The 17,286-nt window shown below is 37.2% G+C and overlaps 1 protein-coding gene and 1 long non-coding RNA gene across 4 annotated transcripts; one reads left to right on the top strand and one right to left on the bottom strand.

The window, feature by feature from the left end:
* Nucleotides 1-17,221, bottom strand: STARD6 (StAR related lipid transfer domain containing 6). 3 transcript variants are annotated; one of them, XM_082416671.1, is made up of 4 exons: nt 16,572-17,221; nt 9,560-9,686; nt 6,909-7,000; nt 1-3,184 (listed from the first exon to the last, which is right to left on the bottom strand). In XM_082416671.1, exons 1-4 carry the CDS (start codon nt 16,601-16,603, stop codon nt 2,983-2,985), a joined length of 453 nt encoding a protein of 150 aa, XP_082272797.1. In that variant the 5' UTR covers nt 16,604-17,221; the 3' UTR covers nt 1-2,982. The 3 variants fall into 3 exon arrangements, with proteins under 3 accessions (XP_082272797.1, XP_082272798.1, XP_082272799.1); XM_082416672.1 differs by having other exon boundaries at nt 9,578-9,686; XM_082416673.1 differs by lacking the exon at nt 1-3,184 and adding an exon at nt 6,105-6,623 and having other exon boundaries at nt 9,578-9,686.
* LOC309639446 lies at nt 5,996-16,563 on the top strand. The gene is made up of 3 exons (XR_014251652.1): nt 5,996-6,108; nt 9,160-9,371; nt 13,760-16,563. It is a non-coding gene; the product is annotated as an uncharacterized lncRNA (long non-coding RNA).
* Nucleotides 17,222-17,286: the final 65 nt, after the last annotated feature.

The raw sequence follows: 17,286 nt of genomic DNA, 5'->3' as shown, positions 1-17,286 counted from the left end.
AAATGTCTTTTAGCTTTTACCCTTCTTTGTCCTGCTTGGAACCCTGGGACAGTGCCACTGGGACAGAAAGACAGAAGCTACAATCGAAGCAGAATTGAGTGATGTAAAGAGCCTCCCCGGTCCCAATTATTATTAGCTCTGTACTGCGCACTCCCAGACTTCCTGTGTGAGAGCAATAAACCTCTCAACATTTATGTTCTCTGAAAGTCCTCTTTTTTTGCAGCCAAATATTTTCTTAACTGATATAGTCATGTTGCACTGTTCTGGTTCATTAATGTTATATGTCCAACATCACAGTTAGATAAGATCCAAGATTTGAAGGTGCATAGGGAATAAACATTTCATTTGATTAAATATAAACTTTTGTTTTGGTAATTCCAGTAATGTCTGAATATCTGGAATTATTAGGAGAGTTGCATGATTAGAAAGATTATTTAAAATATTTAAAGAAAAATCTAAGTTTAGAATTAAATTATTTTTATTTTTCATATTACTTGGATGACAGTATTACCTTCAAACTTTTGCGTTATATGGGATTTTCGTTATTACAGATGACACCTTCCATAATACTTCTTCATAGGTTCTTTCCTAGAGCATACATTTTTAATTTTGATGAAGATTAATTTGCTATTTTTCCTTATATGTATCATACTTTTGGTATCCAGTGTAAGAATTCTGCCCAGCTGTAGGTTCTGAAGATTTTCCTCCTAGAAGTTTTGTCGTTTAATGTTTTACATTTAAGCCCATGTTCCATGTTGTTAATTTTTGTACAAAGTGCAGGATTAGGCCTTTAGATGTCAGTTACTCCAACACCATTTGCTGAAAGGCTGTCCTTCCTCCACTGAATTGCTTTTGTATCATTGTCAACCATCAAATGTGATTTAATATACTCCTGAGAACAGTATATGACATTTGACATTTTCACCTCTTTTTACCCATTCTGATGTTCTTCTTTCCTTTCCAAAGGACTCTGGATCCTATTGAACCTTCCATCTCAGCAGGCAGTCTCCTAGTTGAGGTGTAATGCGAGGACTGGTGGGTATGTACATTCAGCTCCCCACTAGGCCCTGCTCTCACCACCCTGGTGAAAGTAGAGCACTGACCGACCCTCACTGCAGATGTGAGGGGGCAGCTCAGCTCCCCTTCCTGGCAAAAAATGGGCACTGATTTGCATAGATTTGTTGCCTCCAAGCGCAAATATAAGCTCAGCTCCCCATTGGGCCCCAGTGACACCAGGGAGGGGAAGGGGAAGTGGAGTGCTGACTGACCCCATGTCCCACACCTTGTTTCACCTTGTTGATGCAAGCTAGGAGCAGAGGCCCAGATTCCCACTGAGCCCTGCCAGTGAGGGTATATTAGTTTCCTATAGCTATCCTAACAAATTATCACAAATTCGGTGGCTTAAAGGAACAGAAATTTATTCTCACAGTTCTGGAGGCCAGAAGTCTGAAATTAAAGTGTCGGCAGGGCCACACTTCCTCGGAAGGCTCTAGGGGAGAATCTTTCTTTGCCTCTTTCAGCTTCTGGCCGCTCTAGTGTTGCTTGGCTTAGGGCTGCACAACCCCAATCTCTGCCTCTGTCTTCACATGGCCTCCTCCTCTCCACATGTCTCTCCTTTGTGCATCTCTTATGAGGACACTTGTGACTGGACTTAGAGCCTGATAATCCAGGATGATCTCATCCTGAGGTCCTTAACTATTACGTCTGCCAAGATCCTTTTTCCAAATAAGGTCACATTCAAGGTTCCAGGGATTTGACAAGGATGTACCTTTTGGGGGTCACCATTCAACACACTATAGAGGGGAAAACACTGATGCCGAGTGGGGATGGAGGCTCACATCGTGCTGGGCCTTGGGGACACCAAGGATCAGGGAAGCTGACTGGTGACTAGCTCTTCCCTGACCTAGCTGGTTAAATCTTGCTGCTGCCAGGTGCGGGTGGAAGCTCACTTTGCCACTGAATCCCACTACCACCACCCCAGCAGGGATATCAAAGCACCACACCTGCCTCTGCCGGACGGAAGGTGGAAGATGAGCTCCCTGCTCAACCTTGCCGACACCGCAGGCTGGGGGTGTCCAAGCACCACCGCCTGCTTCTGCGGCGCAGAGATGAGGTGGGGTGGCAGATTCGCTCTGCTTTGCCCACACGGCGGGGTAGGCGCAGTTTTTAGGTTGGTGTTTGGCTGGTGTTCTGCTGGGCCCCCCTTTGGTTTGTGAGCAGTCTTATGGCGAGGAGGAGCAGAGAAGCAGGCTTTTTCCTAAAGCCTCCCCCCTCTTTTTTCCTCTTTCCTGTCAGCAGTCCCAGGTTGGAGGCTTCTGCAGTGCCCCGTCTGGAATATACGGATGGCAATAAGGAAACCCAGAGAACTCACTGCTAAGACATTCCTCAAGTCCCCAGGTCCTTGGCCAGTTTGCCTTCTTCTTGCCACCTATGCTGGAGTCTTCCTACGCTTGTCTGTTGTGGTAAGTGCAGGTCTTCTAGTTTTACGAGGAAGGACTTGGGAGGAACGGGCTACTACATTCTGGCCAGACCAAAAATTGATTCATGATTCAGCTGCAGATTCCAGATAGCAGTTGTCAAACATTTTAGTGGAATTCTTTTCAATTTTTAAGTTCATGTTTCCTACAGTTATCAATTTAAGCAGTAAGTGAAAGAAAAACAATTTAAAATATATTTTAATCTTTAATTAATGCTGACCTCTGACTGTATATGCGTTCTTATTGATGTTTTCTTGCAGAGCATTTTCCAGGGGAAAAAAGCAAAAGATAAAAGTGCATTAAGAACACTTGTTGTTTAACATTATTCTTATATGAGATTAAAAACTATATTTAATGCTTCTCTTGTGCAACTATGAGCTCTTATTTTCACAAAGTACCTTCAGTAGTTTGTTCAAGAATACAGTTTAGAATAGTGTAACAGTATTTATGCATATTGACTTAGAAGTAAAAGGCAGTTAACTGCCACACATGATTTTAAATGGCCTCATTTCTTCTTTAGGAACGATGAATGCCCATTATGATGACATCCACGTCCTGATGGAATCTTGTGTGTTTTTACTCCATCTTTTACATTGAGGAGGAAGCTTATTAAATTGGAAGGCATTGTTGCTTCAATTATCGATGGGGCCAATTTTCCTCTCATTTCTGTCTGGACAAACATCACTAGTTTGGAATATGCTGGGTTCCTGTAAACAAAGGAAGAGTTAAAAAATATAAAGAATTTTTAAGTTTATCTATTGAGTTTACAAGTTTATAAGGAGCAGGATTCTCATCTTATTCACCAATGACTGCCCATATAGTGCTTATGACAGCGTAAACAGTTACTGAAGGAAGGAAGGAAAAAATATGTAGAGTGATTTGCACACTCATAAATAACTATTTTACATAAAAATATTAAGTAGTCAGACTATATCTTAAAGTCTTCAGTTTTAGTTATCATTTCCTTTTTGTCATTTTATTGACTTTTTAAAATTATAAAAGTAATATATGCTTATATTTTCATAATTCCCCCTCACTCTGTTCACCAGAGATAATCACTATTTATAACTGTGACTGTACCTTTTCAGATTATTGTCTATGGATATACAAAGATAGCATGTATGTACATATATGTATATGTACCCCACATATACGCACATGTACATTCTTGTTTTTACAAAAATGAGACATATTTATTTTTCTGGAACTAGTTTCATTTTCCTCTTAGTATGATATCATGCACCTCTTTCTGTGTCAGTCTATACAGGTCAGCTTAATTGTTTTTCATGACTGCACATGGTATTTCATAGTCTATTAACCAGTCCTCTATTGACTGTCATGGGGTTGTTTCTCACTTTTTGCCACTGTAAATAAAGCTGCAATAAAGCATCTTGTAATGTATCCATCTGCACTTCTATAAATACTTACATTGAGTTTCTAGGTCAAAGTTTTTGTGCATTTAACATTTTGAAATGTTATCTCCAAATTGCCTTCCAAGAAGACTGTAGTATTTTACATTCTAACCCAGTGATCTTCAAACTAGAGTATATGAAGACTTGCCAAGGGGTATGAGAGACTGAATAACATTTAAGGGAATAAATTTTCAAATCTCTAACTTCCATGTAACTTTTCCTTAAACTGATCTGAGAATACGTTTCTGATGGAGATGTTGGCTTTTCTCTTGCCACCAGCCTGTTCACACCACCCTTCTATTATTGCTTTACAGAACCAAGGGATGCCTGTCATTCCCCCCTGAATAATACTGAATGGTACCAAGGTGCTTTACTCTGGCATATAAAAATCTTTGAGATGCTAAAGGGAAAATTCAATCTATTGGAAGTGAGTTGAGAAAGTGAATGACAGATGACTGGGTAATAAAACCTTACCAAGTCATGTCAATTCTTTGCTTTCAATAAAATGAAGGATCTAATTGAGTTGTCACTTGATAGGTCGTTAAAAACAATTTTTGATTATAGGTCACTATGTAATTCACAGTACATAACTCAGAAGAATTTCAAGGGATTGAATGACAGTGCTAGGGTTACACTCTCTCCATTTTAACTCACTCATTTATGTGAACAAAGTTTCTTATGCTTATTTTATAAAAATGCAAAGTAGAAGTAGACTTGGTATTAAATGTTGTCTCATTCTATTAGATGGGATATCTAGATCAGCGCTTTTGTCCCATGTTTTTTACAGTTAAATGAGTGTAACTGATAGAAGCATGGACTCTGAAGCCAGTCTGCATAGTTTGAAGCTGAGCTTTGCTATTACCTATGTGTAACCTTGAGAAAGTTAGTTAATCTCTCTGGGCTTCCATTTTCTTTTCTGCAAAATGGGGACAGTAATACAACCGACTTCGTGAGGTAATTGTGAGGATCAAATGATTGACTTATTTGGTATATGTAAATTGTTTGTAACAGTGTCTGGCACATAGTAAGTGCTAAGTTTTGCTAATAATATGTGTTTCCAATAACAATTTGCTTTTATATTGAACAATTATGTAATATATTTTTATTTTTATCAATGTGTAATAATAACAATTTAAACCAGTACACATATATATATTTTAACATTTAGATACTTGGGGTCATAGAAAATAAAACATATTTTAAAAATTAGGTACTTATTTTTGCTGAGGTATGATAGAAAATAGATAGATAGTGATTAATAAAAGAACCCAAAGCATAAGATGTATTCTATTAGGATAAAATTATGCAAGGGAAAAAGAGTAAAAATATGGGATCAAGGAGAAAAGAAATGACATAAACTTTCTGACTGTTAAAGGTTATATGTATTTTGAAATTGATAATGTAATGGTGGGTTTCAAGTTGTTATGGTATTTAGATTCCATTGGATGCACTTAGAAGGATGATATAACCATTTTTTTAAAATGTCAGGATTTAGAGTATGCTGGAAATTGCACCCTCTTAATATAATGCTATGAAAGATTTTAATATCAACTTAAAAATGTGCAAGGCAGTATACAGTTTTACAAAATTCTCTTGGGGGGTTTGAAGACCTCTGCTCCAACAAACCGTGAGTGTCTATATTCTTACACCCTCTCTATGCAGGGTTTAGACTATTTTTACATTGTCTCAAATGGCTGGACTCACTAGCAGTTTGTATGGTCTTAAATCTCTATTTGAGTTTACTAGGGCTTTACACACTTAACAAAGCCTTTCCAACATTTACTGTAGAGTACCTTTACTACAGATAATATGTTTTATAAGTTTACTACAGGACTTGGGCTGCATGGAAAGAGAAGGTACAAAATTACTTTTTTGTCAGTACCCTTCTCCAGCAGGATACTAGGCAGAGTTTCCACCCTAGGTGGGATATCTAAATCAGAGCTTTTGTCCTATGCTTTTTGCGGTGGAAAGGGAATGGTGACAAGGAGCAAGAAGGGGACTTTGCCTGTGAAGCACACTTTAGGTTGTGTAGCTTCCCAACCAGAGTCCCCACCAGCAGCTGATGTACCTAGCTGATCTGGAGTAATAATCCTTCCCTGTTTTGTTCTTTCTTGCTGTGGAGAATAAAGTCCTGGCCATGGATACAAAACTGATGGATGGGCAGAAAGGCCATACCGTCATCAACATCATCATCTGCATCAATGATCCTGTCCATTAATGTAAATATTTGTGAATATCTTTTAGTTCTCTAATTCAGTAGAGAAAATATTAAGGAGTACGGGGCTAAATATAATTTTATTTTGACTTCCTTCACATAAATATTTTTCTCATATTGAGTGGTTTATATCTGACCACTTTAAAGTTTTACACCTGGTTTTATGTGTCAATATCTTTTACTTAATATAAAATCATTTAACAAAAATTAAAACGTAACGAATTTGTAGAATGATATACATTGAATTAATACATATGCATTTAAAGCCTATGTGTATTGGATGTTACCATCTTATCCCTAGGCTGGCCACCTGTGGGCAGTGACTCATCTCTAATTTCTCCCTTTCTGAATTTACCTATTGGATGGCTCATTCTGCAGGTATCTGTTCTCAGTAGGTAGTCCATTGGAAAGAATTTATTCAAGGTGAAGCATTCATTGCTGATAAACGTAACTGCATTATGATTCTAGAGAATTTATTTTTAATTTGCAAAAATTCCTTAATAATTCACAGAAGTGACTCTAATGGAGAAACATAAAACATCAGGTTAAGGTTAGTAGGAGGGGGTGAGGATGTCTGTATATATGTGACTAGTGCCAGAAACCTCAAATCATACTTTATAGGGAATTATCCATTCTGATTATGCTTAAGACAAAAATACTTAAAAAATTATTTTCAAAATTGTATTTAGGGGCAATTTTTTTCCCAAGAGAATATACCGGAACATATTTCTGGTGAGTTAGTTAACAAATTACAAATTGAACTAAAAAACTGTTAAAAAATAAATATATGGCAATAACACTTACTCTTGCAGAGGTGAACATATATAGCCACAAGCATGGTTACAACCACGGATATAATTTGAAGATGAAGGATATGCTGGAAAATCCACTAGTAGCTAAGTGATTAAAAAAAAATTAAAATGAAACTTATTCCACAAAGATGAAAAATTCTGTTTCCAGTAGCATATTTTAAAAAATGTATGGCATAGCACTTGATTTAACTTAGTTATTATCAGCAGTGACATTAGTTTTATACGTATGTATGTATGTTTGCACATTTGAATGTATACACAGGCCAAAAATGAAAAAATATCAGTATGATCACTACTGTCCTCTCAAACTTTTTCATGTAGTACTTTGAAAGACGCTGTTATCTTTCACATACAGGAAAAACTGTTAAAAGTATTGTTCAATTACTGTCTGAGATTTGAAGCAGAAATCACAAAGAAAGAGACTATTCTATTAGGATAGTGGGTTTATAGACGTTTTGGTTTATAAATTTTTAAAATAAAATATTTGATGTGACACCCCCAGATAACAGCCCTCAGAGTCACAAGCAAACGTAAGTTCCTGATATGACTTCCCCAACAGCGCTTCTGATCAACTGTCTCTCCCACTTCCCAGGGCCTTCCCCTTGTGAGCCCCTTAGGTAAGATGCCCCCTGTGGAGCTTACCAAAACCCTGCTCTTCTTGGTTCCAATTGATCAATCTGGCCTTAGCCCAGGAACCCCAAAGCACTCCACCCACAGACACTAACAAAGGCATGTGCCTCAGGTCCTGCCTCTCTCTGTCTGCAACCTGCCTTGACCTCGCCACGTGGGGCCCTTGAGGTATGCTGTACACTTCCTCCAGGACCTGTGAGTAATAAACTTCTCTATTTCAATTTCTCTTATGGTCATTTGTTGAACCTGGCTCACTATTGGCACCCTGTGCTCCACTAACAAATGTTAATTTAACAAAGTCTTAACAGTCCTTCCTGGGCTGTGATTAAGGATTAACAAAGTGCTGTTGATCTCATTTGTCTAGTGCTGGTGTCATGTGTTTGACCACCACCATAACCCTAGAGCAGGAATCCCTCCCTCACCAATGGGGTGAATGAGTCAATTAAAATGCACCCCTGGAAGTGAATGCTACAAACATTCACTGGAAGGCAGACTAATTCTTCTCACAGTATCATGTGATTCAGAGTTACTGTGGTATACTGGAAAAGGCATCACATTTGGAATCAGGAAATCAGGTATAAGTCCTGGTTATACCATACATTGGCTGTGGTGACCTTGGGCAAATCACAAAATTCCTCTGAATCTGTTTTCAAGTTTTTTGATGCCAAATCTAGTATACTTTCTATTATTACAGCTGACTTGCAGCAACAGCAGAAATATCTGAAATGCTAATGAAACTGTATAATTAGTATCATACAATCATGAATGAAACAGTCCAATGTTCGGATTTTCATTTGTGATGGGCCATGTTCAAATCCCAAGAAGGTCATGGACAGGTGTTCTTTGTGGATAAGAACTTCAAGGCCTCTCTACAAGATGAAACTGCTTTACCTTTCTGGACTTTTCTACAATCTCACCCCCATCCCAGATTTCAAAATCAGTTTAATAAAAGGAGGTAAAGTTAACCTACAGAGTTCTAAATAAATGATAAGGTGATGGCAGATATGTGGGCCATTTGTTTTGATGAGTGAAATGCAGCTTGGAGACTCTAAGAACCAAAGACTCAGTGATGTGGAATTTTACAAATGCAACTGGTTAAGTTTGCATTACTCCAACATTCACATTTACCAGCTCCTTCTAATAAAGTTATTATTAGCCAAACAGTAGGACTCAATTTTTAAAAGCCGCTTATGAGGTATAATTTACATACTGTGAAGTCTAGCAGTCTTAATAAGTGTCAGACCTGTACTTTGCTGTACCAGAGTTCAGAATCGCTCACCCCACTCCTGTCTTCTTCCTGTTTCTCCATCTTTCTACCAGCTAACAGTCTTTCTCATTTCATTCATTTTTTTCTCCTCCTGAGCTTTCACTCTACCCTCATCTCACCCTGATCTTCTCTCCCCTTTTAAGCCCTATTTGCCTCTTGCATTCTGTCTGTCTTTCTCTCACCTCTATGATTTGGAATTTCTATTCCATTACCTATATTTTTCTTTTCTGTTTTTATTCTCCCTCTTCATTTCTGAGATAATGTATTTGAAAGTGTTTCTAAAACCACAATATAATGTTATTTCACACTTACTCTTTAAAAAAGTCACATGCTGTTTGTTCTTAAGTCCTTACAGTGTCTACAATGTTCCTGTTATCTAGTGTATTATGACTAAGATAAATCTACTGACTTCCCGTCAACAAGGCATGCTTAATCTTTTTATTCCACCTAATGAAGGAAGTGAATCCATGAGTTCAGTCCCCTCAATAACCGAAGGCACACATCTGCAGGAGAGCTGACCAAGTTCAGAATGTGGTATTCATTTAAAACAGAATAAAGGTAACTGGAATTGAAGTCTTGACTAATAAAGAAGGAAGTTTTAAGCTTTTTATAAAAATTTCAACTTGATTTGAATCTATAAAATACAAAGTGTCCACATAATACAGATTTAATAAACTCAAATCACTAACATAGAAAACTAAAAGTGTATTCATACAGTGAAAGTCCAATAGTAAACAGTAAATTACCGAATCAATTTTTTGTACCATGTTGTACACTTTAAATGATTTGTCCCATGTGACTCTGTTTTCAGGTTTCTGGAGGAAATCAGATAGTTTAGATGTTGATTCTGGAATTATTCCTTCAACACGATATCTATAGTTAACGAAATAAAGAAAATTCAAAATTTAATAAGTTTAGTCTAAGTTGAAAATATAATGCTATCACAGTATAAAGTACACTAATTTAGCAAATAATGTAAAGAAAACTTGAAGGTAATATCAGCAATTTAAAATACTAATATTCAATTGGAAGTAGCCAGGTTTATATAAATATGCATTGTAATAATTAATATAAATTATTTAAAAATTCATTTTTCTACACATTTTGTTTATAATGTTTCTATAGTTGTCTTTTTAAAAATTTATTTATTTATTTATTTATTTTTGGCTGTGTTGGGTCTTCGTTTCTGTGCGAGGGCTTTCTCTAGTTGCGGCAAGCGGGGGCCACTCTTCATCGCGGTGCGCAGGCCTCTCACTATCGTGGCCTCTCTTGTTGCGGAGCACAGGCTCCAGACGCGCAGGCTCAGGAGTTGTGGCTCATGGGCCTAGTTGCTCCGCGGCATGTGGGATCTTCCCAGATCAGGGCCCAAACCCGTGTCCCCTGCCTTAGCAGGCAGATTCTCAACCACTGCGCCACCAGGGAAGCCCTATAGCTGTCTTTTTAAAGGGGCTACTTTCATTTAGAATTTTTCTAAACTCTTTCTCATAAACATTTACCTACTGTATTTATCATAAGCCCACTGTAACTGATGAGAAGTTTGTGTGGTTGTGCAATATCTTGTGGCCTTAATTCTTAACTGAAGGATGTAATGTGGTCTAAAGCAGAGGTCAGCAAACTTTTCAGTAAAGGGCCAGATGGTAAATAATTTAGGCTTTGCAAGCTTCATGTTCTATGTTGCAGCTATTCAACTTTGCTAGTGTATCAGTGAAGCAGCCATAGACAATATATAATGGGCATGCTTGTGTTACAATTAAACTCCATTTATAGACACTGACTTCTGAATTTCATTTATTTTTCACATGTCAAGATTTGGAGAAGTAACTAACCTTTATGTTAATCCATCAATAGAATTGGGTTGGGCTATCACAATCAATGAAGTTAGGACAATGTGAGAAAACTGGATTAAAACCCACTATTTAGCAGTAGGTTGTTAAATGAAAATGAAATCTGAATAATATTGGCCATACTTTCTCTCTCTGTTAATCATACTTTCTAAACTAAGGAGATAGGTTTAAGTAAAATCAAAATTTTAAACCTCTAAAAAGTTAAAATTTTTGGAGGAAGTGAGGTAAAAACTAAATGCTATTATTACAGAAAATAGTTGTTATATTTATGAAGAGTTCTTCCTCTGAACCTTGTTTTTATGATTTGGTAAACAAGTAAGTCATTAGACTATTTTTTTGTATGTTAGTCTCTCTTTAAAAGCTCAGCTGGTCCCTAGTTTTCTCTGTGAGATATCCTAAAATTTTCTTAGTATGTAAGGTTTCCTTCCTTCAGATCTACAAAGTTTTTAAGAGCTTATTATTAAGCTCTATAGAAGACAGTGACAAAACAACCTGAATAATTATCAGGTCCTTTGAAAAAGAAGGCAGATATAAAACAGTTAAAATTTAAGCACAAAACTATTGTTAAGGGGTTTGTATATACCTCCCTAGATTGCTTTTTTTTATTAATCTGTTCTCTCTCTAATTATATTGTAAATTTTGAGGATAAAGAATTTTTAACCTTTTTGTATTTCTAACTAACATCGAATTAGGTGTCTTTTATTAAGCACTTACTATATATTTACTGATAATGACTACCCTTAATCTTTTAATAGCACTCTTTTATTGACTGAGTGATCAAACATTTACTATTTATTATGTTGACCCTTGAACAACGTGAAAGGTAGCGGTACTGAGCCTCATGCAGTCAAAAATCCGTGTATAACTTTAGAGTCGGATCTATGTATCTGTGGTTCCTCCATATCCACAGTTCCACATCCAAAGATTCGATCAACTGCAGACCCTGCGGTACTATAATATGTATTTATCAAGAAAAAATCCACGAAGTTAAAACCCGTGTTGTTTAAGGGTTAACTATATATATACTTCAGCCTAGCAGAGAGTCAGACATATAATCAAACAATTATTAGATGGTTTGATAAGTGTTGAAGAGATAGAAAGCAAAAAAAAAAAAAAAAATCAAGGTAAGAAGGGGAATAATGTGCTGAAGCTCTTTTTGGAAGGTTTGCCCAAACCCTTTTATAGTTATTCATGATAAAATTAGGGATGGAGAATATTGAAATGGAGGACATTTAGGCATCAGCTGCTTTGTTTCTTCTATTTTGGAGAGGAAGTTAACTTTAAGTAACAGTACATACATTACATATAATTTACAAAAGCATTTTGCTTTTTTCATTCAAAACTTTGTTTTAAAATTTTATGCATATGGTTAGCTATACTTCTTGTATAATATTATAAATGCTTAATATAGAAGTTCTCTATATTTTTAATTAAAATCCTTTATTAATTATGTATATTGCAAATATTATATCTCTGGCTACAGCCTACCTTTTCACTTATTTCTTTTGGTACAGAAGTGTTTCACTTTACCATAGTCAAACTGACCAATATTTTCCATTGTGGTTTGTGCTTTTTTATGTCTTCTACAAGATATCCTTCCCTATTTCAAGATCATTAAGCTACTTTCATACATTTTTATTCTAAAATTTTATAGTTTGTATTCACATTTAGGACTTTAATCTACCTGGAGTGGATATTTGTGTATATGGATGGTGGATAGTGTGAGGTCAGCATCTAATTTTACTTTTTACATATAAATAATCACTTATGTTAGCACAATTGATTATAAACAGTTCATCCTTTTCCATTTTTTGTAATGCCTTATCTGTTACATATCAAGTTTCCACACATGTGTAGGGCCTGAGCATACCCATATATTATTGCAGAGCCTCCCTGACATTTGAAAGAAGCTCCCTAGAAAAGACAGGAACTTATTAAAAACTCTCTTGGTTGAAGTTGGCTTGTAATAATTCTAATAATACTTTACACCTGTGTCTGCATAGTTCTTTACGCTGAGATACTTAATATTTGATTTTGCTGATGTTTCATAGTTGCTAGTACACACAGGCAATAAAATTAAAATGTTAGGAGAGTAGCATATAGAGTCAGCCCACCTGTTTTCAAATTCTAGCTCTAGTTCTTACCAGTTATCTGACCTTAGGCAGGTTACTTATTTGAAGTCTTGGGTTTCTCATATGTAGAGATAGTAATATTTACCTCATAGGGCTGTCATGAGGACTGAATAAATTAATATATTTACAGAATAGTACATGGCATGTATTAACTGTTCAATACATGTTAGCCATTATTATTTCACATATATTGATTCTTTTATGATAGTCATCCCACTCTGCCTTGTATTATAGGTATTTATGTACTTTTCTCTCTTACAAAGACTAAAAATCCTTGAGGAGCAAATTTGCTGGATAAAATAATGAAAAATTAACTTTAAGAGGTTTTTTTCTTGAGATGTCAAGATTATAAGCTTTACAAGTATATGCATTTTGTTTTGATCACCACTATACTACCAGCACCTAGAAAGTAATTAATGAATAACTGAATATAATGAACAACATCATTTTAAATAAGTGTAGATACCCTGCTGAAAAGTCATAGCTGGAAATCATGCCTTTATAAATTAAGTGTCTTGGGGAACGTCCTGTTTTGACCTCATAGTCTTCCTCACTCCATTCATTCATTCATTCATTTATTGTAGGGAAAAGTCTTAAAATACTGTGACTTTCTTTTAAGATTGTCTAATTATTAAATATTGTATTCACATTTAAGCCTGTAATTCATCTGGAATTTAGATTGGTATAGCTATGAGGTAGAGATCTAATTTCAAATGTTTACATCTTTCTGTTTATCATTCATTAGATAAATACTTAATTGAGCACTTACTATGTGCCAGGTATTGAGGCTACAGGGGTGCTGCAAGACAAAATGTTTCTTACCCTCAAGCTGCTTTGTGATAATAATAATTAGAGCTTCCATTTACTAAACACCTAATATGTGCCAGACACTGTGCTAAGAGCTTTGTGTAAAGTATTTTACCTAAACCTCACAACCCTTATCTATATAATTATTATTCTCATTTTACAGATGAGAATACAGAGACTTGGAGACATTAAGAAATGTGTTCGACCCTCCTACACTGTTGGTGAGAATGTAAATTGATGCAACCACTATGGAAAACAGCATGAACGTTCCTTGAAAAACTAAAAATAGAGTTACCATATGATCCAGCAATCCCACTCCTGGGCATATATCTGGAGAAAACCATAGTTCGAAAAGATACATGCACCCCAATGTTCATAGCAGCACTATTTACAATAGCCAAGACATGGAAGCAGCCTAAGTGTCCATTAACAGGTGAATGGATAAAGAAGATGCGGTATATATATTTATATATATACAATGGAATATTACTCGGCCATAAAAAAGAATGAACTAATGCCATTTGCAGCAACATGGATGGACCTAGAGACTTTCATACTAAGTGAAGTCAGACAGAGAAAGACAAATATGATATGACATCACCTATATGTGGAATCTAAAAAATAATACAAATGAACTTATTTACAAAACAGAAACAGACTCAACAGACATAGAAAACAAACTTATGGTTACCAAAGGGGAAAGGGGGGGGGGTGGTAGGGATAAATTAGGAGTTTGGGATTAGCAGATATAAACTACTATATATAAAATAGATAAACAAAAAGGTTTATAGCACAGGGATCTATATTCAATATTGTTTAATAAACTATAATGGAAGAGAAAAAAAATGTGTTTGAGTTCATAATAATGCATGATTGAAACTCTGACTGCTTCCCAATCCCATACTCTTTTCACTATATTATACTAATACATTGGGGGGTAGTTTACATATGTGTTTCTATGACTTGGATATGAAAATTGTTATGGGAGGAAAGAAGAGTCCCTACTATACATATAAGTTTATCAGCATTTGAGGATTTGTGATTTTTCATATCTTCTGTTTAGGATAGGGGTTGGCAAACTATGTCCCATAGGTCAAATCTAGCCTACTTCCTGCTTTTGTAAATAGCTTTACTGAGACACAGCCATACTTATTCATTCATGTATTGTCTATGTCTACTTATGTATTATGCTCTTGTGCTATCATGGCAGAGCTAAGTAGTTAGAACAGAGACCACAGGAGCTGCAAAGCCTAAAATATTTACTCTCTGCTTCTCCACTGAAAAAGTTTGCCAACTCCTGGTTTAGACTGTCTACTCAATGGCTAATTGTTCATTTTCCAGTCATTTGTAAAGGTGAGAAAAGTTTGTTATTGGTATTATATGGACTGCAAGGCAGAAATTATTTATTTTGCTGCCTATAAGATTATGAAATATAATTAAAGTTGTGTCTTGGGTAGAGGGTAGGTTACTAGTTAAAAAGTACCTTACCTTGGCCTTCCCTGGTGGTGCAGTGGTTAAGAATCCGCCTGCCAATGCAGGGGACACGGGTTCGAGCCCTGGTCTGGGAAGATCCCACATGCCGTGGAGCAACTAAGCTCGTGTGCCACAACTTCTGAGCCTGTGCTCTAGAGCCCGTGAGCCACAACTACTGAGCCTGCCTGCCACAACTACTGAAGCCTGCGCGCCTAGAGCCCGTGCTCCGCAACAAGAGAAGCCACCAAAATGAGAAGCCCGCGCACCGCAACAAAGAGTAGCCCCCGCTCGCCGCAACTAGAGAAAGCCCGTGGGCAGCAACGAAGACCCAACGCAGCCAAAAATAAACGAACCAAATTTTAAAAAATGAATAAAATATATCTTTAAAAAAAAAAAGTACCTTATCTTAATTCACTAGTTAGAGGTGTACTGGAGTTAATGGCTTTTAAAAAATATGTAAATATCATGCCTCTTTGAAAACATAAAACATCTCTATGTCTTGAATACTTGAATCTATCACTCAATGAGCAAGCAATTCAGTATCTACTGTGTTCAAGACTCTTCAGAGATATCAATTTTGTCATATTTGAATCTAAGAACTATATTTTTATATCTATTGATCATTAAAATGAATGGTTCTTTGTATATTTTACTAAGATCTATAATAAAGCTTCATGCTCATTATGAATAAAGTGACCAAGTCAAATTAAAAATATTTTAATTATTCTCTCGTCTCTCACAGTTTCTGACAAGCAAGCTTTAGATGGTATGTGGGATAATGGATACATGAAATTATGTTTCTTACAGATCATCATTTCATGAAGCAATGAACACCTTTTAGTAAATGTGCATTTGTTTCAACATGCTAATTTGAACATGCGTCTCTAAATCATTTTATAGCCTTTTATGGCTTCTGTGAATGAGTACTGCTGAACAGTAAACTAGGAGGATAAGGGAGGAAAAAACAGTGGAAAGTGCCTGTTTTTGCATATTAGAAATTATAAACCTGGGGAAGCACCTGTAAGATGATAGGTTTTTTAGTGATCTTATTTTTGGCATTTCCTATGTGATAATTAGAGTTGGGAGTGGGACTTCCAGAGTAAGGATACTTAGGTGGAATGTGGATAAAAATGTCTAAGTTTTTAAGGTCACGCCATTAACAATCCTTGGCTGGTCCCTGACCTGGGCTTGTCCCAGCATATATAACACGGTTCTTTATTTCCTACCAGCAACATACTTGATACTGAAAAATCAAGAAATTGCAGATTTTTGGAACATACCACTAGCATGTAAACTTCCTGCAGGGACTTTGTCTTACTCATTTTCAAATCACTAGCACTACTTACTGCCACAATAAACATGTGTTTAATTGAACCACTCAACTAAATTTTGTAGCTTCTGGACTTTTTCATTTGCTAAGAAAAAAAGGGAAGGTTAAGCTTAGTGGGCTAGAGAGGGTGAAGAGAAGAAAAGAGCAAACAGCAAGACTACAGTTGTATTACCTGGTGATGTAACATCGGATGAGCTGGAACATATTCAGATGCAGTAATGGTCAAGGATATCTTCACCCATAGAGTCAGCGGAAAATAAACACAAACCAACACTGATATGGCATCTTTTTCTGATACACCACTCGGTTGAAACTGGATTCTTCGCACCTCATATCCCGTCCCAGCCTTGTAGACAGGTTCACACATGTTGTTAAGTGGGTCTTTACATCTGTTTGCATAATCTCCTCTTTCTGGGCTGCCTGACTGGGTCCCCAATCCGTGCTGGGTCACTGCCATTCTTCCCTGGGAATCAAGGTCCCCAAGGAGTTTGTTAAGTCCCATCCCTGGCCAAACTCCCTCCTCCAATCCCGCGTCTGCTTTGAGGGTGAGGGGCCGGCTGGAAACGCAGGAAGGCCGGGCTCAGGGATGGGAAGGGGAAGGCGCTGAAGAGGAGGGAAAAAAGTGGTCGGGGGATCTGCCACCCCGGACGAGTCGGTGTCTTATCCGGGGAGGGGGTGCTCTGAAAGCGGGGAGGCCGAGCGTGTTGGAAGGACTGTGGCCGCAGGGCTGGCTCTCAGCGACCGAAACGGCAGCCGCCAGGGCCCCAGGTCCCCATCCCCACCCCGTCCCATCTCGAAGCCCCAGGAAACTGGCCGAAGGAAGCTCAGCCTGGCATATGCGCAGACCGGCCGCGCAGAGCCGTGACCGAGGTGGGGAGGGCACGCGG

Source organism: Balaenoptera physalus (genome assembly GCF_965194825.1).
Source record: "Balaenoptera physalus genome assembly, chromosome: 12".
In the NCBI taxonomy this organism is placed as follows: Eukaryota; Metazoa; Chordata; class Mammalia; order Artiodactyla; family Balaenopteridae; genus Balaenoptera; species Balaenoptera physalus.
This window is presented reverse-complemented; position numbering and strand designations above follow the sequence as displayed.

Excerpts from the sequence above, each read along its gene's own strand:
- STARD6 (XM_082416671.1), bottom strand. The coding sequence starts at position 16,603 with ATGTTCCAGCTCATCCGATGTTACATCACCAG. Across the intron at positions 9,687-16,571 it reads ATCCGATGTTACATCACCAG|ATATCGTGTTGAAGGAATAA; the intron begins GTAATACAACTG and ends CGTTAACTATAG. Across the intron at positions 7,001-9,559 it reads TGGTACAAAAAATTGATTCG|CTACTAGTGGATTTTCCAGC; the intron begins GTAATTTACTGT and ends TTAATCACTTAG.